At 41.4% G+C, this 24794-nt stretch overlaps 1 protein-coding gene across 2 annotated transcripts in view; it reads right to left on the bottom strand.

The window, feature by feature from the left end:
• The window catches only part of MRAP2 (melanocortin 2 receptor accessory protein 2), a 113302-nt gene that overhangs the window by 64901 nt on the left and 23607 nt on the right, over positions 1-24794 (bottom strand). For both annotated transcript variants that reach the window (XM_055391987.2, XM_004044354.5), the window contains exon 3: positions 18896-18995. In XM_055391987.2, coding sequence (XP_055247962.1) covers positions 18896-18995 — 100 coding nt within the window. The remainder of the gene's footprint in view (positions 1-18895; positions 18996-24794) is intronic.

Here is a 24794-nt window from a genome sequence, read left to right as displayed (position 1 = left end):
ACCCCTCTTAATGCCTACCTTTTTCATTTGACAGGATAATCGTGCACTTGAAATTTCACAATCAATACCTTTTGCTGGTAACTTTAAAAAACCTGACCTAAGAGATCCTTTAGTGTACCCAATGGGTGACTTTGTCAACATCCCTAATACAACTGTTGTTCTCTGTCTGCTCTACTTTAATTCAACCCACCCATGGGATGCCAGGTAATAAAATTGCTCTATATTATCTATTGTTTAAGTAAATAAATATATGTGCTATTGCTAATACTACATACTGTACCTAGATATATTCCTCTGGGAAAATTGAGGCCCATATATACAAAATAAGAAAACAGGTCACATAGTTACAACAAGTCTCACCTAATCCCCTGTGTTCATTTGATTTATTCAATTGGTTGCCTTTAAGCCCAGGTTCATGCCTCAAAACTGTTAGGCAAACTGAGATTATCATATTACTATTAATTTTACTTTCTACTTTTGTTTGTAAACTTTGTACCTGTTACTTGTTAAAATTCTTCAGAAGTACAACTCCTAACAGAATAATGCTGGACCAGCACTTTGAAGTGATAGCCAACACCTACAAAACAGACAAAATTGAACTTAAATATGGACTTCAGGTAGACTTAGCCTGAGAGCCGCTCCCTCCAAACTACCTTTGTTGCTCAAATGTGGCTAAAAGGCTTTTGACACTGATTCCTAGTCACCAATAACTTCCCTCTAATGTAGGACTAGATTAAACCAAACCAGTACAGGTAAATCCCAGAACCAAGGGACAATCAAAATTTAACTATGGGATGATTCATCAGTGATGCCTTTTGAGAAAGAGCCTCATCAAAAGAGGGAAATGTGAAAGTTGTCAGAATCAAAATGAAGTCACTTATGTTAAAAACCCTGGCAATAGGGCGCGGTGGCTCACACCTGTAATCCCAGCACTTTGGGAGGCTGAGGCGGGCGGATCATGAAGTCAGGAGATCCAGACCACCCTGGCTAAAACGGTGAAACCCCGTCTCTATTAAAAATACAAAAAATAATTAGTCGGGTGTGGTGGCAGGCACCTGTAGTCCCAGCTACTTGGGAGGCTGAGGCAGAAGAATGGCATGAACCTGGGAGGCGGAGCTTGCGGTGAGCAAAGACCATGCCACTGCACTCCAGCCTGGGTGACCAAGCAAGATTCCATCTCAAAAGAAAAATCAAACAAACAAACAAACAAAAAACCCTGGCAATAGAGCTGGGGAAGGTTATGAAACAAGGGTCCTCATGCATGAGTGCCTGTTAATAAGAATCATCACAAAAGACTCTGCAAAAGCCATAATCTTGCACAAAGGCCATCGCAGTCTTACAACAAAAAAATACTTCTGCAAGGACATCTACCCAGCAACCATCTGTCCAACCTTGACTGATGCCACCTTTGTTATTAACCCTTGTAGCCAAGGATAATTATCTTGAAATAATTGTGTAATCCTCCTCACTTTTCCTTTCAATATCTTTATCTTCCTTTACCTCTTAGAATACACACATAGTTTACTATGATATGAGTATTCCCATTGCAGTGCCCTATTACCAAATAAATATCATTTTCTTTCAGAGAGCCTCTGTTTGTTAATTTGGGTTGACAATGAGAAAAACTCATCGTGGACACCACTTGCTTCAATTCAGTTACTATTCTTATCGTCAGTGGGTAAAGTTTACATACCATATATGTCAATGTGAAATGCATAAACCTTAAGTACAAAATATGATTAATTTTAATTAATGAACACACCCATGTAACTACCATCCCAATCAGCATAAAGGACATTTATTTCCTTCATTCCAGAAAGTTTTATTCCATTCAATTTCTACCCCCTTTAGGTAACACTGCTCTGATTTCTATTTCCACAGACTAGGTTAGCCTGTTCTTGAAATTTATATAAATGGAATCATATGATATATGGCCTTTTGTGCTTGGGTTCTTTTGCTCAATGTTTTTGAGATTTAGCTATATTATTGCATATGACAATAGTTTGTCCTTTTTCTTACTAATGCCCATTGTATGAACATACTACAATCTATTTATTCATTCTCCTGCTGAAGGACATTTGGGTTGTTTCTAGCTTGGGACTATGTGAGTACAGCTACTTTGAATGTTGTTGAAAAGTCTCTTTGTGGATATGTTTCTACTGCTCTTGAATAAATACCTAAGAATAGAATTGAGTCATGTAGTGGATCTGTGCTTAACTTTATGAGAAACTGCAAAGAGTTTTCCGAAGTAGTTGTACCATTTTACACTCCACCACAATGTGTGAGAATTAGTTTTTCCACCTCTGTTGTAGTCCGTTTCATGTTGCTGTAAAAGCATACCTGAGACTGAGTAGTTTACAAATAAAAGAAGTTTATGTAGCTGAGAAGTTCAGGGGTATGCCCCTGGCTTCTGGTTAGGGCTTTCATGCTGCATCACAACACTACAAAGAAGGTCAAAGGAGAAGCAGACCCATAAAAAGGAAGGAAAATCTGAGGAGTGTCCTGGCATTATAGCAGCCTACTCTTGAGGGAACTAATCCATTCCCGAGAGCTAATCCAGTCTTGAGAAAGCAAGAACTCACTACTGTGAGAATAGCACCAAGCCATTCACAAGGGATCTACCCCTATAACCCAAACACCTCCCATTAGGCCCCACCTCCCAAAACTGCCACACTGGGGATCAAATTTCAACATGAGCTTTGGTGGGGGCAAACAAGCTATCCAAGCCATAGCAACCTGCTTCCCAACATTTGGTGTTGTCAATCATGTTAATGTTAGACATTCCAATGGGAGTGAAATGACATTTCACTGTGACTTTCATGTGCATTTCTCTGATGTGTAATAACATCTAAGCATCTCTTACTGTGCTTATTGGCTATTGGTTTATCTTCTTTTGTGAAGCATCTGTAGGAGTCTATTTAAAAACTGAGTTATTTGGTTTTCGTTCTTGACTTGTGGAAGTTTTATAATATATGCGGAATATGAGTTCTTTGTCAGTTATGTGTATTGCATATATTTTCTCTTGATCTGTGACTTGGCATTTTCATTTTCTCAAAGGTGTCTTTTGATGAGCAGAAGTTTTAATCAGTTGTTTATCAATTTTTTTCCTTTATGTTTAGTGCTTTTTACATCTTCTCTAAGACACAATTGCCTACCCTAACATCATGAAGATATTCTCCTATGCTTTCTTCTAACCATGTTGGCCAATATGATACATTACCAATATGTGGCTATTTAAATTTAAATTAAGTAACATTCAAAATTTGGTTTCTTAGTCATATTATCCATATTGCAAATGCTCAGTAACCACACATGGCCAGTGGCTACCTAACTGGACAGCATAGGCACATTTCCATCATCACAGAAAGTTCTACCGGCCAGTGCAGTTCTAGGAGCTTTTACTTTGAAGACACGCTCCATATTGAGATGAGGTAATCTCATTCATTTTTTTCGTATGTTTATCCAGTTAGACCACCACTGCCATTTAAAAAGATTTTTCTTTCAATTGACCTTATACAAAAATCACTGTATTACTACATGCTACTAATGAAAAGGTAACTCCATTCACAATAACATCAAAAAAATAGAATAGTTAACAATAAATTTAACCAAGAATGTTCAAGACCTGTACTCTGAAATTTTCAAAACATTACAAAGGGAAATTGAAGAAGACCTAAGTATATGGAGACACAGATCATGCTTGTGAGTTGGAAGATTTCAGGTAGAAAATCATATAACCATAGACATAAGCTAGGCAGTTTCCTTCTTTCAAGGGCCAAAAGCCCTTCAGTTTCTATCTGCTTATGTTCATTCTCTAATGCCTTCCAATAATTTTTCAGGTTTTGTCAAGATTTTATCATTGTTAGAAGCTCTCCTGTGTCATCCTAATTGTGTCATCCTACAACTGTTTATTTTGATAGAATCCTGAAACCATTTTTTTACTTACTTGCTTTGAGAATTTGTAGTCATCATTTTCTGCTTATTATAAGAAAGGCTATTGGACTTAACCTATTGACTGCAACATCACAGAACTCTACCAGCCAAAATAAAGACTGTTCAGACTGTTCTGATCCTTAGCCTTTTCTTCTTCTCACCACAGGTTAAGTCATATATTCTGTGTACCTGTAAAAGTCTTTCTACCTGCACAGAGTGCATCTAACACAAGGACCCACCCAGTCCTTTAATACCCAAAGTGTAACTGTCATGTCCTCCCCAGGACACCCACATGCTCACAAACTTTCATCAACTCCCCAAAACTCCTTTGTCTGACACTCTAGGCCCCTGCTCTCATATCATCTGGCCTTTCCAGTGTTCTCTCCCACCAGTCCCCTTGCTAATCCTACAGTCTAGCCACAAAGGATGTGACAGGCCCCCAATGTACTCAAGACTGCCACTCTCTGTGCCTTCGTTTGTGCTGTTCTTTCTACCTGATAGGCCCTTCCACCAGTCTGTCTGTCAAAATAAAATACCTTCTTCACTGTCAACTCCAATGTCACTGACTCCATGGAGACACTCTGATCTCCCAATGGGAAGAAATCTGTCCCTCCTCTGCTCTTGCCATATTTTACTAACCTGCTCTTACAGGACGCGTCCTTTTCTGCCTTGTGTCAGGTCTATTTTTTGTATGGTCTTTCTCTTCTATATACTGATTGCTGTAATTGGATTCATCTTTGCATCCCTAAAAGAGCCTTGCACTAATTAGACCTCAGTGAGCACTTTATGAAATACCATGTACTGAACAGCTATATCTGTGGGCTTGTCCAAAGCCCTGATTCCTATGAGAGGCACAGCTACTCTGGTGTTAGTGAAGTGCTCCTACCTCTGTGACCCTGAAGACAAATCAAGACAGAAGGATAGACTCCTTCCACTTCCACTTGCAGAGGGACAACACAAGTAATGTTCTGGATTATTCCACTAGCAATTTTCCAGATTTTTGATGAGATTTTACAAATGAAATACCTGCTGCTGTGCCAATGGTCTTAGCATGCTGACAACTGTCTTCAGTTTGCCCCACTCATGAAAAGTGGTGGGCAGATCAGCCTGTGGGCACCTGATATTTCCAGCAGTCACTTCCAGTAGGCTTTTAAAGATATGTATGCCTGGCCAGGCACAGTCGCTCACATTTGTAATCCCAGCACTTTGGGAGGCCGAGGCAGGTGGATCACTTGAGGCCAAGAGTTTGGGACCAGCCTGGGCAATGTGGTGAAACCCTGTCTCTACTAAAAATACAAAAATTAGGCTGGGTGCAGTGGCTCACACCTGTAATCCCAGCACTTTGGGAGGCAGAGGTAGGTGGATCACCTGAGGGTAGGAGTTCCAGACCAGCTTGGCCAACATGGAGAAACCCCATCTCTACTAAAAATACAAAACTCAGCTGGGCATGGTTGTGGGCACCTGTAATCCCAGCTACTCAGGAGGCTGAGGCAGGAGAATCACTTGAAACCAGGTGGTGGAGGTTGCAGTGAGCTAAGATCGCGCCACTGCACTTCAGCCGGGGTGACAGAGTGAGACTCTGTCTCAAAAAAAAAAAAAAAAAAATTAGCTGGGTGTAGTGGCACACACCTGTAGTCCCAGTTACTCAGGAGGCTGAAGTGGGAGGATCACCTGAGCTTGGGCAGTTGAGGCTAGCAGTGAGCCGAGATCGCACCACTGCACTCCCACCTGGGTGACAGAGTGAGACCCCATCTCAAAAGAAAAAAAAAAAATAACTCCTGAACAAAAGTTGTAGACTGAACCAGACACATAAAATAGATTTCCTACCCTTTCATAGCAGTAGATACCTCAGAATGACAGGGCTTCCTCAGGAATCACTCACTACATCTGCATTTTGCCATCTAGTTCCTGTGGCCATGGTCAATATCAAAACTTTTGAACAATGACATTTCCCTGCTGTTAGTCTTTACTTCCATGTACCCATTCTTTAATGAGTGCCATATTCAGGTAAATTGCTATTCAAGATAGAATATAATTCCCATTTTTACAAGGTCCTGAGCAATCCTGCACTGGCCCCTAAGTGAAGAACAGCCCCACCTGGATGAGATGTGCTTAACAAAGGCTACAAAAGGAGGGTATGTGAGGCACGTAACGTCTGGGGTTTGATAATTTTTCAAGAAGTCCGAAGTATTCTACATAAAAATGTGACCCAAGCTTTTCCCATTACTCTATCTGGCAGATTTATGATAATGGGGCCATAATGCTTTAACAAGACAGCATGCAGAGTAAATGGTTCCTTAGCTCAGAAAGCAGGAGGAAATGCTTCTTTTATCTTCACTGTCCTTAAAAAATCCAGAAAAGAGATCCCCTGCCTGCCCCACCGTACAAAAGCAAATATTCCATGGAAAAAATAATCCCCATCAAAGCTGCCTCTTAGGCCTAAAAGCTTTTAAGAAGGGTGATGTCAGCTTTATAACAGTCTTTCTTCCTCTGCAGTCTACCTTCTCAGTGCTCACCAATACCTGCCTCTTTCCTTCTGGATACACAGAAGACTACCCTTCCCAGCCCTGGGCAGTCAGGTGGGTGTGGCTAGTTCTGACTAATGAGCTGTGGGAGGAAGGGATGTGTGCTGCTTCCGGCTGAAGAATGGAGGGGCAGCCTTGAGATCTCCAAGCGTTTTCTTACCGTGTCATAGCAACCTAGGAGGCCGCGTGGTGGGGAAAGGGCAGCTGCAAGTGGAGATGTTTCTGTCTGCCCCTTGCCAACCTTAGCAGACATGGAGTTTAAGCAGGAAATAAACCTTTGTTGTGTCATACCAAGATTTGAGGATTAACTTCTTACTGTCTGACAGCCTAGCCTAGCACATATTTCCTCCATTAACAGAAGCCACTAAGTAGTTAGTGATTCCAGAAATTCTCATTCTAGCATGATCCCAGGTCAAAAAATTCAGGGGAAAAAAATACCCATTTTATTGCAGTGTGATTGGCCCTGTGCAGTTAAATGGATCTCAACTCCTGTCATCCAGTACATTAAAGGAAAGTCCAGCCAGGGATGGCAGATAAACATTCTCTCTCAGGTAAACTGTGATTGGTTCCTGGTGGCTGCCTGGAGATCTGTTTTGAAAATGATTCTCAGGCAAAAGTCTTGGCTATGCAGGGAAGATGATGCAGTCCATTGCTGATGTCTGTTGTGGGCACGGGCACAGGGAGTCAGGGCACAGGTGGTGTTATCTGTCATCCTGTGATTACTACTATCAAAGGGAAGCTCACACACTTCCATGTGTCAGCAATGATGAGATCCTAGGGAGCCATTTGGCCCTGGCCTGAGATGTCTCCAGGGAGAAAAATATTAAATTCAGTGGTAGATCCAGCACCAGTCCATTCTGAGCTTGCAGACTTACTCAGGTATCTTAACCATGCTGTTGGAATCATGTTCCAAAAGGATGCTGTTGATGTTCTACTTTAGGAAGTAACTGTCTTAGTGACAAACCACCCAGAGAGCCAGATATGTAAAGCAATCAGAATTCAAAGGTGTTGGTCCTTCTGACCCATCACCAGGATTCTCTACCTAGCTGCCATTCTAGATTCATCTTACTGTTTCACTTTGAGACACAGCCAAGGTGAAGCTGGGATAGAATGAGGCAACATTTTGAAAGTGTAGATATAATGCTTAGGGTCTGGGTATCCCATGGGAGAATGGGTTCCTTTTTCTTCTCCCTCCTACTCTTTACCTAGACTCTTCAGCTCACACAGTGACTCATCTTTACTGAGGGATGCTCTGAGCCCAGCTTTTGCAAGAAGCTCCACAGTCTGCTCACTTCTGTGTTTACAACAGGGATGTCCAATCTTTTGGCTTCCCTGGACCACATTGGAAGAAGAATAATTGTCTTGGGCCACACATAAAATACACTAACACTAATGACAGCTGATGAGAAAACACACACACACACACACACACACACACACACACAAATATCTCATAATGTTTTAAGCAAATTTACAAATTTGTGTTGGGCTGCATTCAAAGCTATTCTGGGCCACAGGTTGGACAAGCTTGGTTTACAATAATCCCAGGAGGCGGACACTTCTTTATTTATATATAAGGAGCCTCAAGCACAGAGAAGTTAAGAATACAGGCCAAAGTCTCAATAAGTAAACCTGGAAATGTTTGAGTCCAGAGCCCCGTGCTTGGCACAGTCTGTGATAAAAACAAATAAACAGAAGTAATCATCATGGTGGATGGGAGGCAGGACTAGATTGCAACTCCAACTTGGATGGACAGAGCAGTGTGCAGAGGCTCACACTGTGAATTTTAGCTCCAGATCGACTGCAAGAACAAACCAGCAATCCCAAGAGGACCCACAGACCCTCTGAAGGAAGCAGATTGCTCTTGCAGGACCCAGGAGATACCCCAAATACTGTGGGTGCCCCAACTGCAGAAGTGGGAAAGGGAGAGCCTCCTCTCCTGAACACACATCCCCACTAGAGAAACTGAAAGTCTCTTTGTGGGAGAAGTTTCTGACCATACCTGGAGCTGAGTCAATTTAGAGAGCCGAGTGAAATACAGGGGTAGAGGAAGAAGAAGAAAGGCCCTGGGTGCTCGCTGGGTCCACAAGCAGGCCATTCCTGCCTAGCACCATAGGAATATATCGGCAGGGCGGCCAGAGGAGCCAGGGGATCAGGGGTAGAAACACCACAGGGAGAAGGAAATCTCCAGCTGAACTTTGTAACAATTTGAATGGGGCAAGAAGCCTCCTGGCCAGAATTCGGGGAAGGACACGAATCCAGTGTGCAGACTCCATAGGTGGGGAATGAACCAAGCCCTTTTCTTTCGCAGCTGCAGGGAGGGTAGCCTGGGGCAAGTTCTCAAGTCTGGCTGCCCATTGCCTGGAAACAGATTAGGGGCTGTTAGTGGGGACATGGTGGGAATGAGACTGGCCCTTCGATTTGTATGGGAGCTGGGTGAGTCCTGTGACTGCTGGCTTTTCTCCACTTCCCTGACAACCTGCATGACTCAGCAGAGGCAGCCATAATCCTCCTAGGTACACAACTCCATTGACCTGGGAGCCTCATCCCCATCTCCCACAGCAGCTGCAGCAAGACCCACCCAAGGAGAGACTGAGCTCAGACACGCCTAGCCTTGCCCCAACCCGATGGTCCTTCCCTATCCACCGTGGTAGCTAAAGACAAACGACATATACTCCTGGGAGTTCTAGGGCCCTGCCCACCACCTGTTCCTCCCCAAACTACCACAGCTGATGCTCTCTGGAAAGCAACATGACCCGGCAGGAGGCCAACCAGCACAAAAACAGAGCATTAAACCACCAAAGCTAAAAACCCTCACGGAGTCCATTGCCCCTCCCTACCACCTCCACTGGAACAGGCACTGATATCCACGACTGAGAGACCCACAAACGATTCACGTCACAGGACTCTGTGCAGACAACCCCCAGTACCAGCCCACAGCCAGGTAGACTTGCTGGGTGGCTAGACCCAGAAGAGGGACAACAATCACTGCAGTTCAGCTTACAGGAAGCCACATCCATAGGAAAAGGGGGAGAGTACTACATCAAGGGAACACTCCATGGGACAAAAGTATATGAATAACAGCCTTCAGCCCTAGACTTTCCCTCTGACAGAGCCTACCCAAATGAGAAGAAACCAGAAAACTAATTCTGGTAATATGACAAAACAAGGCTCTTTAACACCCCCCAAAAATCATACTAGTTCACCAGCAATGGATGCAAACCAAGAAGAAATTCCTGATTTACCTGAAAAAGAATTCGGGAGGTTAGTTATTAAGCTAGTCAGGGAGGCACCAAAGAAAGGCAAAGCCCAACACTAGAAATCTAAAACACTATACAAGAAGTAAAGAGAGAAATATTCAAGGAAATAGATAGTTTAAAGAAAAAACAAAACTTCAGGAAACATTGGACACACTTATAGAAATGGAAAATGCTCTGGAAAGTCTCAGCAATAGAATTGAACAAGTAGAAGAAAGAAATTCAGAGCTCGAAGACAAGGTCTTCGAATTAACCCAATCCAACACATTGAAAAAGAATAAGAAAATATGAAAGAAGCCTCCAAGAAGTCTGGGATTATGTTAAACAATGAAACCTAAGGATAATTGGTGTTCCTGAGGAAGAAGAGAATTCTAAAAGCTTGGAAAACACATTTGGGGAAATAATCAAGGAAAACTTCCCCAGCCTTCCTAGAGACCTAGACATCCAAATACAAGAAGCACAAAGAACACCTAGGAAATTCATCTCAAAAAGATCATTGCCTAGACACACTGTCATCAGGTTATCCAAAGTTAAGACAAAGGAAAGAATCTTAAGAGCTGTGAGACAGAAGCATTAGGTAACCTATAAAGGAAAAACCTATCAGATTAACAACAGATTTCTCAGCAGAAAACTACTAGCTAGAAGGGATTGGGGCCCTATCTTCAGCCTCCTCAAACCAAACAATTACCAGCCAAGGATTATTTATCCAGTGAAACTAAGCATCATATATGAAGGAAAGATACAGTCTTTTTCAGACAAACAAATGCTGAGAGAATTCGCCACAACCAAGCCACCACTACAAGAACTGCTAAAAGGAGCTTTAAGTCTTGAAACAAATCCTGGAAACACATCAAAACAGAACCTCTTTAAAGCATAAATCACACAGGACCTATGAAACAAAAATACCAGTTAAAAAGCAAAAACAATAAAACCAAAGTACACAGGCAGCAAAGAGCACCATGAATGCAATGGTACCTCTTTTCTCAATACTAACATTGAATATAAATGGCCTAAATGCTCCACTTAAAAAAAATACAGAACCACAGAATGGATAAGAACCCACCAACCAACTACCTGCTGTCTTCAGGAGACTCACCTAACATGTAAGGACTCACATAAACTTAAAGTAAAGGGGTGGAAAAAGGCATTTCATGCAAATGGACACCAAAACAAGCAGGGGTAGCTATTCTTGTATCAGACAAAACAAACTTTAAAGCAACAGCAGTTAAAAGAGACAAAGAGGGATATTATGTAATGGTAAAGGCCTTGTCCAACAGGAAAATATCACAATCCTAAACATATATGCACCTAACACTGGAGCTCCCAAATTTATAAAACAATTACTTATAGAACTAAGTAGGGGACTTCAATCCTCCATGGAGAGCACTAGGCAGGTCATCAGACAGAAAGCCAACAAAAAAACAATGGATTTAAACAATGGATTTAAACAAATGGACTTTACAGATATATTCAGAACATTTCATCCAACAACCACAGAATACACATTCTATTCAACAGTGGATGGAACTTTCTCCAACATAGACCTTATGATAGGCCATAAGACAAGCCTCAATAAATTTAAGAAAACTGAAATTATATCAGGCACTCTTTCAGATCACAGTAGAATAGAACTAGAAATTAACTCCAAAAGGAACCTTCAAAACCATGCAAATACATGGAAATTAAATCACCTGCTCTTGAATGAGCATTGGGTCAAAAATGAAATCAACATAGAAATTTAAAAATTCTTCAAACTGAAACACAATAATGACACAACCTATCAAAACTTCTGGGATACAGCAAAGGCAGTGCTAAGAGGAAAGTTCATAACCCTAAACACCTACATCGAAAAGACTGAAAGAGCACAAACTGACAGTCTAAGGTCACATCTCAAGGAACTAGAGAAAAAAGAACAAACCAAACCCAAACCCAGCAGAAGAAAGGTAACAACCAAGATCATCAGAGCAGAACTAAATGAAATTGAAACAAAAAAAAATACAAAAGATAAATGAAACATAAAGCTGGCTCTTTGAAAAGATAAATAAAATTGATAAACCATTAGCAAGATTAACCAAGAAAAGAAGAGAGAAAATCCAAATAACCTCATTAAAAAAATGAAACAGGAGTTATTACAAATGACACCACTGAAATACAAAAGATAATTCAAGGCTACTAGGAACCTTTATGCACATAAACTAGAAAACTTAGAAGAGATGGATAAATTCCTGGAAAAATACAACCCTCCTAGCTTAAATCAGGAAGAACTAGATATCCTGAACAGACCAATAACAAGCAGTGAGATTAAAATGGTAATTTAAAAATTACCAATAAAAAAAGTCCAGAACCAGCGCAGAATTCTACCAGACATTCAAAGAAGAATTGGTACCAATCCTTTTGACACTATTCCACAAGATAGAGAAAGAAGGAACCCTCCTTAATTTATTCTATGAAGCCAGCATCACCCCAATACTAAAACCAGGAAAGGACATAAGCAAAAAAGAAAACTACAGACAGATATCGTTGATGAACATAGATGCTAAAATCCTTAACAAAATACTAGCTAACTGGGTCCAACAACATATCAAAAAGGTAATCCACCATGATCAAGTGGGTTTCATACCAGGGATGCAGGGATGGTTTAACATATGCAAGTCAACAAATGTGATACACCACATTAACAGAATAAAAAACAAAAATACATGATCATCTCAATAGATGCAGAAAGTGCATTTGACAAAATCCAGCATCTCTTTATGATTAAAACTCAGCAAAATCAGAATACAAGTGACATACAGTGTAACAAAAGCCATCTATGACAAACCCACAGCCAACATAATACTGAGTGGGGAAAAGCTGAAAAGTTCCCTTCGAGAACTGGAACAAGACAAGGATGCCTACTCTCACCACTCCTCTTCAACATAGTACTGGAAGTCCTAGCTAGAGCAATCAGACAAGAGAAAGAAATAAAGGGCATCCAAATCGGTAAAGAGAAAGTCACACTGTCACTGTTTGCTGACGATATGATCATCAGCAAAGCCTAAAGGCTCCTCCAGAAAGCTCCTAGAACTGATAAAAGAATTCAGCAGGCCGGGCACAGTGGCTCATGCCTATAATCCTAGCACTTTGGGAGGCTTAGGTGGGTGGATTGCCTGAGCTCAGGAGTTCGAGACCAGCCTGGGCAACACAGTGAAACCCCATCTCTACTAAAATACAAAAAATTAGCCAGGCATGGTAGTGTGCGCCTGTAGTCCCAGTTACTCAGGAGGCTGAGGCAGGAGAATTGCTAGAACCCAGGAGGTGGAGGTTGCAGTGAACTGAGATCACGCCACTGCACTCCAGCCTGGGTGACAGAGTGAGACTCCATCTCAAAAAAAAAAAAAAAAAAAAAGAATTCAGCAAACTTTCCAGACACTAGATTAATGTACACAAATCAGTAGCTCTTCTATACACCAACAGCAACCAAGCGGAGAATCAAATCAAGAACTTAATCCCCTTTTACAATATCTGCAAAAAAACACACACAAAAAAACAAAAAACAAAAAAACAAACTTAGGAATAACCTAACAAAGGAGTCAAAAGACCTCTACAAGGAAAACTACAAAACACTGCTGAAAGAAATCATAGATAAAACAAACACATGAAAACACATCCCATGCTCATGGATGGATAAAATCAATATTGTAAAAATGACTATACTGCCAAATGCAATCTACAAATTCAATGCAATCTCCATCAAAATACCACCATCATTCTTCACAGAATTAGCAAAAATAATTCTAAAATTCATATGGAACAAAAAAAGAGCTTGCATAACCAAAGCAACACTAAGCAAAAAGAACAAATCTGGAGGGATCATACTATCTGGTTTCAAACTATACTATAAGGCCATAGTCACCAAAACAGTGTGGTACTAGTATATAAATGGGCACATAGGCCAATGGAACAGAACAGAGAACCCAGAAATAAACCCACTTACAGTCAACTGATCTTCAAAAAAGCAAACAAAAACATAAAGTGGGGAAAGGACACTCTTTTGAACAAATGGCGCTGGGATAATTGGCTAGCCACAGGTAGAAGAATGAAACTGGATCCTTATCTCTCACCTTATACAAAAATCAACTCAAGATAGATTAAGGACTTAAATTTAAGACCTGAAACTGTAAAAATTCTAGAAGATAACATTGAAAAAACGCTTCTAGACGCTGGCTTAGGCAAGGATTTCATGAGCAAGAACCCAAAAGCAAATGCAATAAAGACAAAGATAAGTAGTTGGAACTTAATTAAACTAAAAAGCTTTTGCATAGCAATAGGAACAGTCAGCAGAATAAACAGACAACCAACACAGTGGGAGAAAATCTTCACAATCCATACATCTGACAAAGGACTAATATCCAGAATCTACAACGAACTCAAACAAATCAGTAAGAAAAAAAAAAACAAACAATTCCATCCAAAAGTGGGCTAAAAACATGAATAGACAATTCTCAAAAGAAGATATACAAATGGCCAACAGATATATGAAAAAATGCTTAACATCACTAGTGATCAGGGAAATGCAAATCAAAGCCACAGTGTGATATCACCTTACTCCTGCAAGAATGGCCATAATCAAAAAATCAAAAAACAGTAGATGTTAGCATGGATGTGGTGATCAGGGAACACTTCTACACTGCTGGTGTAGAATGTAAACTAGTACAGCCACTATGGGAAACAGTGTGGAGATTTCTTAAAGAACTAAAAGTAGATCTACCATTTGATCCAGCAATCCCACTACTAGGTATCTACCCAGAAGAAAAGAAGTCATTATACAAAAAAGATACTTGCAGACACATGCTTATAGCAGCACAATTCACAATTGCAAAATCGTGGAACCAACCCAAATGCCCATCAATCAACAAGTGGATAAAGAAACTGTGATATATATGGTGGGACACTACTCAGCCATAAAAAGGAATGAATTAACAGCATTTGCAGCAATCTGGATGGGATTGGAGACTGTTATTCTAAGTGAAGTAATTCAGAAATTGAAAAGCAAACATCATATGTTCTCACTGATACGTGGGAGCTAAGCTATGAGGATACAAAGGCAGAAGAATGAGACAATGGACTGTGGGGGCCTGGGGGGGACGAGAAGGAGGGGGTGAGGGAGAAAAGACTACAAATATGGTGTAGTATATACTGCTTGGGTGATGGGTGCACCAATATTTCACAAATCACCACTAAGGAACTTCCTTATGTAACCAAATACCACCTGTACCCCAATAATTTATGGAAAAAATAACAAATCTGGTTGCTTGCTAACACCTCCGGTTCAATAGAAGGAAGAGATTAAAAATTGCCAATCTGAGATAGTTGAGTGTAGTGGTTAATGACAGGAACTTCAGCACCGAAGAGACTTTAGTTTGAGGTTTGACTCTACATTTTTTCTTTAACCTGTAAAGCCTTAGGCAAGTGTCTCAGCCTCATGTTTCTTATCTGTAATGTGGGAACACATGGAATTTACTTCATCTTCCTGTGAGGACTTGGTGAGATATAAAGTAATTAGTTGACCCTGGCATCAAAAAAATGGCTATTATTTTCAATGTTGTATCGTCCTTCCCCTCATCCCCTAATTATCATAGGCAAACTTAAAATTAGTTGTTTTCTATTAACATTGGCTATATGGAAAAAACAATGTCCACCTAAGAAGGAAACTCCTGCCAAACAAATGTCAAGTTTGTTAAGACCTAAAGGCCTTTATAACAGATTTATTTCAATGTTTTTCCACATGTTCTGATTCTTTCAGTTTTCTATTATGATATACTGCAACCAAATGCCATATCTTATACTGTGTCAGATTGTGCTTAGAAGCATTTAAAATGTGGCCCTGAGGGAACATCCATTATTTTCTTAAATGTTATAAAAAGTTATTTTTCCTTAACCTTGTTAGAAGCATTCAGGGTTAAAATGACCCCTGTTCTGTGATTGAGCATTGTTCAGAATAACCATCAAAGACAGACTGTCTAGTGGCAAAAGGGAATTGCCAACTGTAAGGCTAAAAGGCAAGTCTCAACTACCCAGGGTTGCCATGACACCACACGGAAGTGAAGATTAGTCAGGGATCTCCAGAGAAAACAGAACCAACACAATGTGTGTGTGTGTGTGTGTGTGTGTGTGTGTGTGTGTGTTTATAAAGAGAGAGTTTTATTTTAAGGAATTGCCTCATGTAACTTTGGGGACCAGCAAGTCCCAAATATGTAGAGCAGGCTGGCAGGGTGGAGACAGTCCAAAGGCAGTGTCCTGGTAGAATCCCTTTTGGCTTGAGGAGGTCAGTCTTTGTTCTCTTAAGGCCTTCAACTGACTGGATGAGGCCTACTCACAGCATGGAGGGTAATCTGCTTAATCCAAAGAGTACTGATAAATGGTACTCTCAACTAAGAAATACCTTCACAGAAACATCTAGAATTGTTAACACATAAAATTAACCACCACAGGAAGTCACATTCTATTTCGTGCTAGTGTTCCTAGTCCTAAAATCTCCTGTCTTCTACATCACACACATCTATCTCAATAACCCACAAAACTCCATTGGTTCTTCTGAGGAAAAGGAAGATTAACAGGGTATTATTATTCCCTGACCACTCTATGAGTTGTGCCTTAATCTGAGTTTATTCTAGGCTTTTCTTAACCCTCTTGTAACCCACACCATATTTTCAAATTTGCTGGGCCAATATAATAGAAGTGAAGCATATGCGAATATTTACAATGACATGAAGAGAGAAAAAAGAAAGCTTGTGTCTTTTTAGTGGCTGTTAAATAGATTCTCAGCCATATGTCTCCAAATGCTTCAATAAAAATGATATTTTCCTTTCATTTAAAATGTTTGTGTTTAAATTTTTTTTTTTTTTTGAGACAGGGTCTTATTCTGTCATTTAGGCTACAGTGCAGCAGCACAATCACAGCTCACTGCAGCCTTGACTTCCTGGGTTCAAGTGATCCTCCCACCTTAGCCTCCTAAGTAGCTGGGACTACAGGTGTGCACCACCATGCCCGGCTGATTTTTGTATTTTTTGTAGAGACAGGGTTTTGCCATGTTGCCCAGGCTGTTCTCGAACTCCTGAGCTCAAGCAATCCTCTCACTTCGACCTCCAGAACTGTTGGGATTACGGGCATGAGCCACCGTGCCTGGCTGTGTTTACATTTTTTTCTTCCTAGCCCCTGATATCTAGAAATAGCTGAGTGATGGCAAGAACTGTTCCCTTTGCACAGGCATTTGTTATAGTTCAAGTGCAGGCTGAAGAGTGAACAACAGATGCCGGAGGCTGTGACGAGACACAACCATGAAAGAGAGCTGCTGCCAGGCTGTGAGGCAAAAATGAGATACTGAATATAAAAATGCCAGGATTCGGCCGGGCGCAGTGGCTCACGCCTGTAATCCCAGCACTTTGGGAGGCCGAGGGGGGCTGATCACGAAGTCAGCAGATCGAGACCATCCTGGCTAACATGGTGAAACCCTGTCTCTACTAAAAATACAAAAAAGTAGCTGGGCGTGGTGGTGGGTGCCTGTAGTCCCAGCTACTGGGGAGGCTGAGGCAGGAGAATGGCGTGAACCCGGGAGGCGGAGCTTGCAGTGAGCCAAGATGGCGCCACTGCACTCCGGCCTAGGTGACAGAGCAAGACTCCGTCTCAAAAAACAAACAAAAAAACAAAACAAAACCAAAATGCCAGGATTCCTGTGAAACTTATATTCACTCTCCCAGGTCTCTCCCACCCTCCCCTGTCCTGCTCTGTGCTTGGGAAACTAGCCTTTGATGCAGCCTCTGGCTGCTGGTTGTCAGCCAGTGGGGAGCAATGGTGAGAAATGGGAAGGAGGGAGAAGACTGAGGTCTTGGTCTTAACTTTGAGGCTCCTTCCCTGAGAGGTCACACTGGATTAGCTGTGTCCCTCAGCCCAAAGTCACAACTCCTCTCAGCAGACTCCAGGGTTCCAGCTGTGGCCCCACCCCTTGCTTCCTGGGATCTAGGATGGCTGCTCCTCAGTGTTGCCAGCCCTGCTGTCCTGCATGAGCCTGCGTAGTTGCCCTCTTCCCTGTCCATAACTTCCGAACAGCCCCTTTATCAAAAACTTTTTTTCTTTTTTTTTTTTTTTTAGACAGAGTCTGGCTCTGTTGCCCAGGCTGGAGTGCGGTGGTGTGACCTTGGCTCACTGCAACCTCCACCTCCCAGGTTCAAGTGATTCTTGTGCCTCAGCCTCCCAGGTAGCTAGGATTATAGGTGCCCTCCACCACAACCGGCTAATTTTTTTGTATTTTTACTAGAGACGGGGTTTCACCATAGCGAGGCTGGTCTTGAACTCCTGGACTCAAGTGATCTGCCTGCCTCGGCCTCCCAAAGTGCTGGGATTACAGGCGTGAGCCACCATACCGGCCAAAAACTCTTTTAATTACTGTTGCCTGCTGGTGCTGACTAATGAGGTATTCAATATTCTCTATTTTCCCTTTTATTAAAAATTTGGTATAAAATATATAAATCCTTTAAGATATTTCTGAATTTTTTACAAGCCATTACTGAACAAATACTTTTTGATGTTTCTCAATGTTCTTTAAGCACTCATGTAATACTTTCCTCCATCAATCCAAAGTCCAGCATCATCACAAGTCCTACCATGTTATGAGAATTATGTAAACCACAGTGTTTGCCTTTGTATCCTAGTTTTAAGAAAACTCTGTTAAATTTATTAATCATTGTCAATAGTTAAATTGAGTTGAGTATCCAGGAACAACTATTACTCTGCTTCTTGAAATAATTTTTAAAACTGGTTTTCATCCTATTTTGCCATTGTCTTTTCCACTGTTTTTAATATGGTGAATCATCTAAATCCTTTTGGGAATATGAATAAAATACATTGTAATTAATAAACATTTCAATGTAAAAATCAGGCCCACATCATCATTAAGACTGTAGGAAAGGACCAAGAAACCCAATTTCATAAAAGTCCACTTGAAAATAAGCCCAAGACGCAAGAAACAAAAAGCTAGGAGAATAGCTGGATCCCATCCACGGGCATCTGGGTCCAGACAGCAAATCTATAACCACCCCCTTCTCTTCATCCACGGGAAGCACCTCCAGCCCTGGGTAGTAGTTTCTATTTCCTCAGTCTCCTGTGAGGCTTAAGAGACATTTAGGAACAGCCCAAACTTACTCTTGGTGTGGGGCTCCTGTCTTGGTCAGCAAGGTCAGCACAAAAAACATAAAAATCACGAAGACTGCAAGACCAACCCAAAATCCAATCACAATGGAATCTGAAAGACAGTTAATTCTGGGATTAGTATTTCACAGTAGTTTAAAACTTGAACATTCAAGAATCAGAGCTTTTTGGAGAGGCTTTGGTACATGAAACATGAAAGGAAGTCAACAGTCTGATCCGCAGTTGGCTGGAGACTGATAAGATGTAAAGGATGAGGAGGAGGGAAGAGTCTGCTCCGCCTCCAGGTTTCTGTCTCAGATAGCATGAAGGGATTTAGGCCTCATTGACTCATGCTTTCCATAACTCAAGGAAGGAACCTAGACCAGAGCATAGGTTATCTAGGACCTCAAGATTCCACTAATGTGTTTTGAGTTAGAAAATAAAATTTTTAGCAGACTATCAACTCAAGTTTTAAGTGCATTTGGATTCCTACTGTTAAAAGAAAAACTTTAGACAAATTAAATTTAACAGATATTAACTGTGCAAGGAAAACAAAATTCTTGAACCGGGAAGCTCCCAGAATCAGAATCGATTCAGAGAGACTCTGGGCTGCCTCATGGTTGGTTCAGATTTAGGGACAGAAAAAGGAAAATGATGTACAGAAAAAAGAAGCAAGGTACGGAAACAGCTGGATTTGAACACCATTTGAACAGCTGTCTGCCTGGGAGTGCCTGAAGTGTAGCTGCTGTGATTAGCTGAGACTGAGCTATTGTTACAGAAGCATTCGCTAGGTTTTCAGTTTGCTTACCTAGTAAGCTAGGTCACAGCTCATACCTAAGAATGCAAGTATGCAAATAATGGAGGCCTTCTTGGGCCAAATTTTAGTTTAACAACTCAATTGCTTAGCATCTCAATTAGGTAGCAACTTTGCATTCTCACTTACGTTCACCATGGATAATTCAGGCTCTCATTACTTCTTGCAGAGAACATACAGATGGCCTCTTGAGTGCTCTCTCTGCCTTCTGCCTTTCCCTGTGCTTTATTTCTGTACAAACCTGCTTTAATCATAGCCCTGATGATATTGCTCTTTCATGAAAAGCTCTCCAACAAAAACAGAACTGACCCACTTTTCCAGAGTAAAAGATATTCCACACATAAAGCACTTTATACAGTGTCTGACATCTGAGAAAACAGTACACCACAGGTGCCGGCTACTGTCATTAGAATTGTCATTTTCTCCCAATTTACCTCACTTTAAAAGCCATGTGTTTCCAATCAAACTAGGGGACACTGTGTCCCTGTATTTACCTTAGCCACAGCTTCCTCACAGCCACACCTTACCAGGGCTCTTACCACTACCTGGCTGGAACAACTTTTCCCAACGTGGAGCTAATGAAAGTGTATCCATTCTTCCAAGTCCATCTGCTACAGTATCTACTAAGCCTCAACTAATTTCCATAATTGATGTATTCTCTCCCTCCTTTGAACCCAATAACATTTTTGTCTGTACTTCCCTAAACAGGGCTCTCCTTGGTCCTATCTTGGATAACAATCACAATTCTTTATCTCTAGGACCAGGGTTAGATTGGATTGTCTACAGAACTTGGTACTTGCACAATAAGGCCTCAAATCTAGGACACAACAGAGTTGAATCATTCTACATTTTTTGGCCTACACTAAGAAGCTTGTCTATGTGGAAATACAATGACGATGCTTAGCAATTTTCTAAAAATAAGTGATTGGAGCTTAAATATTAAATGTGTTTAAATGCAAAGCTTTATTCTAATTAAATTATGTATATGTAGCACTTTTTCCAAAGTGAAGAAATCAGATTAACAATTTACTCTGCATAATTCATACTTTCATCCTACATATACTATTGCCTAGAGGTTAACAATGTGTATTCAGCACTCTGAAAAACTAATGTGTCTAACCTTAAGTGCCAAAGAAATAGAAATTGTATACTTTGCCTTTTAATATAGTAGAAATGAGGCACAAAAAAAGACATAAGGGCCAGGCGCAGTGGCTCACGCCTGTAATCCTAGCACTTTGGGAGGCCGAGGCGGGCAGATCACGAGGTCAGGAGATCAAAACCATCCTGGCTAAGACACTGAAACCCCGTCTCTTCTAAAAATACAAAAAAAAAAAAAAAAAAAATTAGCTGGGCGTGGTGGCAGGCGCCTGTAGTCCCAGCTACTCGGGAGGCTGAGGCAGGAGAATGGCGTGAACCCGGGAGGTGGAGCTTGCAGTGAGCCGAGATAGCGCCACAGCACTGCAGCCTGGGTGACAGAGCAAGACTCCGTCTCAAAAAAAAAAAAAAGACGTAAGGACAAATACCAAACACCACATGTACTGAGGTACAACTAACATGAAACAATTAAATCTCAACTATCTAGGCATGGACTGTGAAGAAACATTGTACAGATAAATAACAGTTCCCTACACTGTACTTTATCAACTGCCTGCATAGCAAAAGCAAATTCTAAAATTATACACCAACGCTATATTTAAGTCTTCGGTTTAGAATTGAATCATGTTGATTGACATTTTTCAAATCTGTGTACTAGGAAGGTGTTCTCCTAAGGACAGCTTTCACACTGCAAATGGTGGACTGACTCCCAGAGGTGGAGGAAAGCGTGCCCTCAACCCAGCCCAGTCCCCCTTCCCTCTGCCCTTCTAAGTGCCCCCAGGGAGCTAATCAAAAAGCAGCAATAATGTGAAGCATGGGAGGGTTACAGCCTTCAGAGAAGGCAGATGGTGGCAGAGTTGGGGAGAGGCAGGCTGTGGGTAGAATCTGAGAATCCTCATGATCCAACAGCATTTCCAAACATTTCCTTAATAATGCGGCATCTATGTTTTTCATGGCAATATGCTTTAAGTAGCTCTGCTTATTCACATTTCCCTTTGAACAAAATTTAGCTTCCTCAAGTTATTTCCACTAATTTCCCCCAACCTCATCTTCTGCCCTATGACCCATCCCCAGGGGATTTTCTCACCCTGAGCCTCTTACAAGAAACATCAGAGATCCCCATCTCATCCCAGAAATATCCAAACTCTCCTGAAGTTTTATTCACATGTAAGTTTCTTGGGCATAGGCACTACAGTAAGATGGGAAAAGTGGAGCCCCTTGTCTTCCCAAAAGCATCCTTTACTGGGAAGAAGTCAGAATAAAGCTTTATACAGAGCAAAGCTCCAATGAGGCTAGATGGTTAAGAAAGTCAAAAGAAGCCTTCCAAAGGAGTTTCCACCACAGCCAAGCTACCACACTCTGTCCTGTCTAGACACTGAGCTACTTGGAGACTACTATTGTAAAGCGGTAGAACAATTGCCCAGGGGAATTGCAAATGGAATGCGTCAGAATAAAGTAACCCCCCTTAACCTAACCTTTAACGAATGGAATGGAACAAGAGAGCTGAAAGTTGACATGATTTTTTTTCCTTCCCAATCTAGGGTAGGACTAGGTTAACTACCCCATCCGACTCGCCCTCCTCTCCACCTCTTGAGAATAAATGGTGAACTTTCCATTTCGTGGTTATATGAAAAACAAGGGTTAATACTTCACTTGAAAGAGAGGGTTCATGACACTTTCCTCACACCACTTTTTGTCCCTAAGGCAGTAGGGTCAATTCTGTGATATGAATTCCTGGCAAAGAGCCAACAGTGATGTTCCCACACTTGTCTCTACTATCTTACTCCAAGCCTTTGCAAACTCTAGCTCTGTTTCTCATTCTAATGACCTGGCTTCTTGCTGACCCATCCATGCATGGGTCTGGTATCTGCAAGGTGGCACATGAAAAAGCATGAATTTGGCCACCACTGATAGCTCAAATTAAGAGGCTATTCCTTCAGTCTTTTCTCAACACAGCGGCCAGAGTGGTCCTGCTAAAATTTGATTGTCCACTCATTGACTCATCAGTTTTTGCTTCTGATGCTTTAAGAACACCCTGTCTCACCCAGCCACACCCTTCATAAATGACCCACTCCTCTCCTTCCCTTTATAGTGAGACACTTGAGAGATTTATCTGTACCTGCTGTCCCCAATTCCTCTCCTCTCATTTTTTCTTGAACCAATTCCATCAACCTTTTACCCCCAGCACTCCACTAAAACTGCTTTTCAAATCATTGCCAGTAACTTCTACATTATAAATCCAATGGTCAAATCTCAGTCTTCAATTAACTTGACCTAATAGCAGCATTTGACACAGACTGTCTTTGCAACCCTTTTTTCAGTTGGCGTCCAGAAAACCACAATTGTCCAGTTTTCTTCCTACTTTCTGTACATTCCTCTCAGGCACCTATGCTGCTATGCAACCCTCCAACTTCTAAACACAAGCGTGCTCAGGGCTCAGCATTGGACTCTTCAGTTTTCTGTCTACACTCACTTATCCAGCCTCTTGGCTTTGAACGCATACCATTTACATGCCGATGACTCTCAAGTCTACGGCTTACCCCGACACCTCTCCTCCCTTGTCCTCCTGGATATGTGATAGATGTCTCAATTTAACAGGTCCAAAACAGAGCTCCTGGGGTTCCTCTCTGAAACCTCCTTCTCCCATACTCTTCCCCCTCTCAGTTGAAGGCAATTCCATCCTGCCAGTTACTCAGGTCACAAATCTTCAAATCATTCTTGACTCTTCTTTCTCTTACACATACCGCCAATCCATTGACAAATCTTGCCAGATCCATCTTTTAAAAATATCCAGAATGTATGCATTTCTCACCACTTCACTCTCCCTACCTGGCTCCAAGCCACCATCATCAGCTGCCTGGACTATGGCAAAAGCCTCCTGAATGGTCTCTGCTTCTAATCTCATGCCTTTCACTCTGCAGTTGCAGAGTGATCTGTTGAAACCTAAGCCAGATGGCACTCCTCTGCTCCAGACCCTCAAGTGACTTCTCAGAGTAAAAGGCCAAACAAAGTCCTTAGCATGACCTCTAAGGCCCCCCCATGTCCTTGTCCCCACAGCCTCTTTGACTTCGTTTCCTGCTGTTCTGCCTCTTATCACTCCCCTGGTACCACGCTGGCCTCCTTGCATGATCCAGTTCACTCCCGCCAAGGATCCTTTTCTGGGATGTTCTTCCCCCAGATATATTATAGCTCAATCTCTCACTTCCTTCGGTCTTTTATCAAATCTCTCCTTCTCAGTAAGGCTTTCGATGGCAATTCTATACTGTCGCCTCCACACTCCACATCCCTTTACCCCCACTCTATTTATCCTTTTATATTGCCATCTGACATTATCTATTTAACTATTTATTGTCTGTCTCTCCCACTAGAATGCAAGCTCTATACAAGGAAATATTTCTGTCTTTTCAGTTCACTGTTGTCTCTCCAGTGCTTAAAATAGTACTGCACATAACAGGTGCTCAATAAATATATATTGAATGAATGAATAAATAAATACGTTTCCACTTTGTTGGTGCCAAATCTGTATCAGATACATGTCCACTTCTGATACGTGATAAGGTTTAATATTGGATTCAAAACTGATGGCAAAAGAATTCTCAAGCACCATCTGAGGTTGCTTCTCAGATGAAACACCCTTTGAAGGTAGGAATCTTAATTTCAGCAGAGGAACTTAGTCTAAAGATGGAGCTATTGTTGCCAAGTATGATCCATTACAGGAAAGGCAAATAAAGATAACTGTTATGGTCATTCCTGTCCGCAATGAGTGCTTCCCCTTGAAATGTCCTGCTTCTGTTCTTTTGAATCTGCATCTAATTAGCTTTGAATTTTGCCCAGCAAAACAAGGAGTCATACTTGAAGGTCAGAATCACAGCATTTTTAAAGGAAAGAGACTGTACCAGAGCACACATTTCAACAGCTGACTTGATCTTTTCACTTTCCTATATATCTGGGGTTTTGTGTTTGTTTGTTTTTTGTTCTCAATGTGTCGCATATATTTTCAGGTTC

Source organism: Gorilla gorilla, chromosome 5 (genome assembly GCF_029281585.2).
Source record: "Gorilla gorilla gorilla isolate KB3781 chromosome 5, NHGRI_mGorGor1-v2.1_pri, whole genome shotgun sequence".
NCBI classification, from domain to species: Eukaryota; Metazoa; Chordata; class Mammalia; order Primates; family Hominidae; genus Gorilla; species Gorilla gorilla.
Note: the sequence above shows the minus strand (reverse complement) of the source record. Positions and strands in the feature narration are given on the sequence as shown.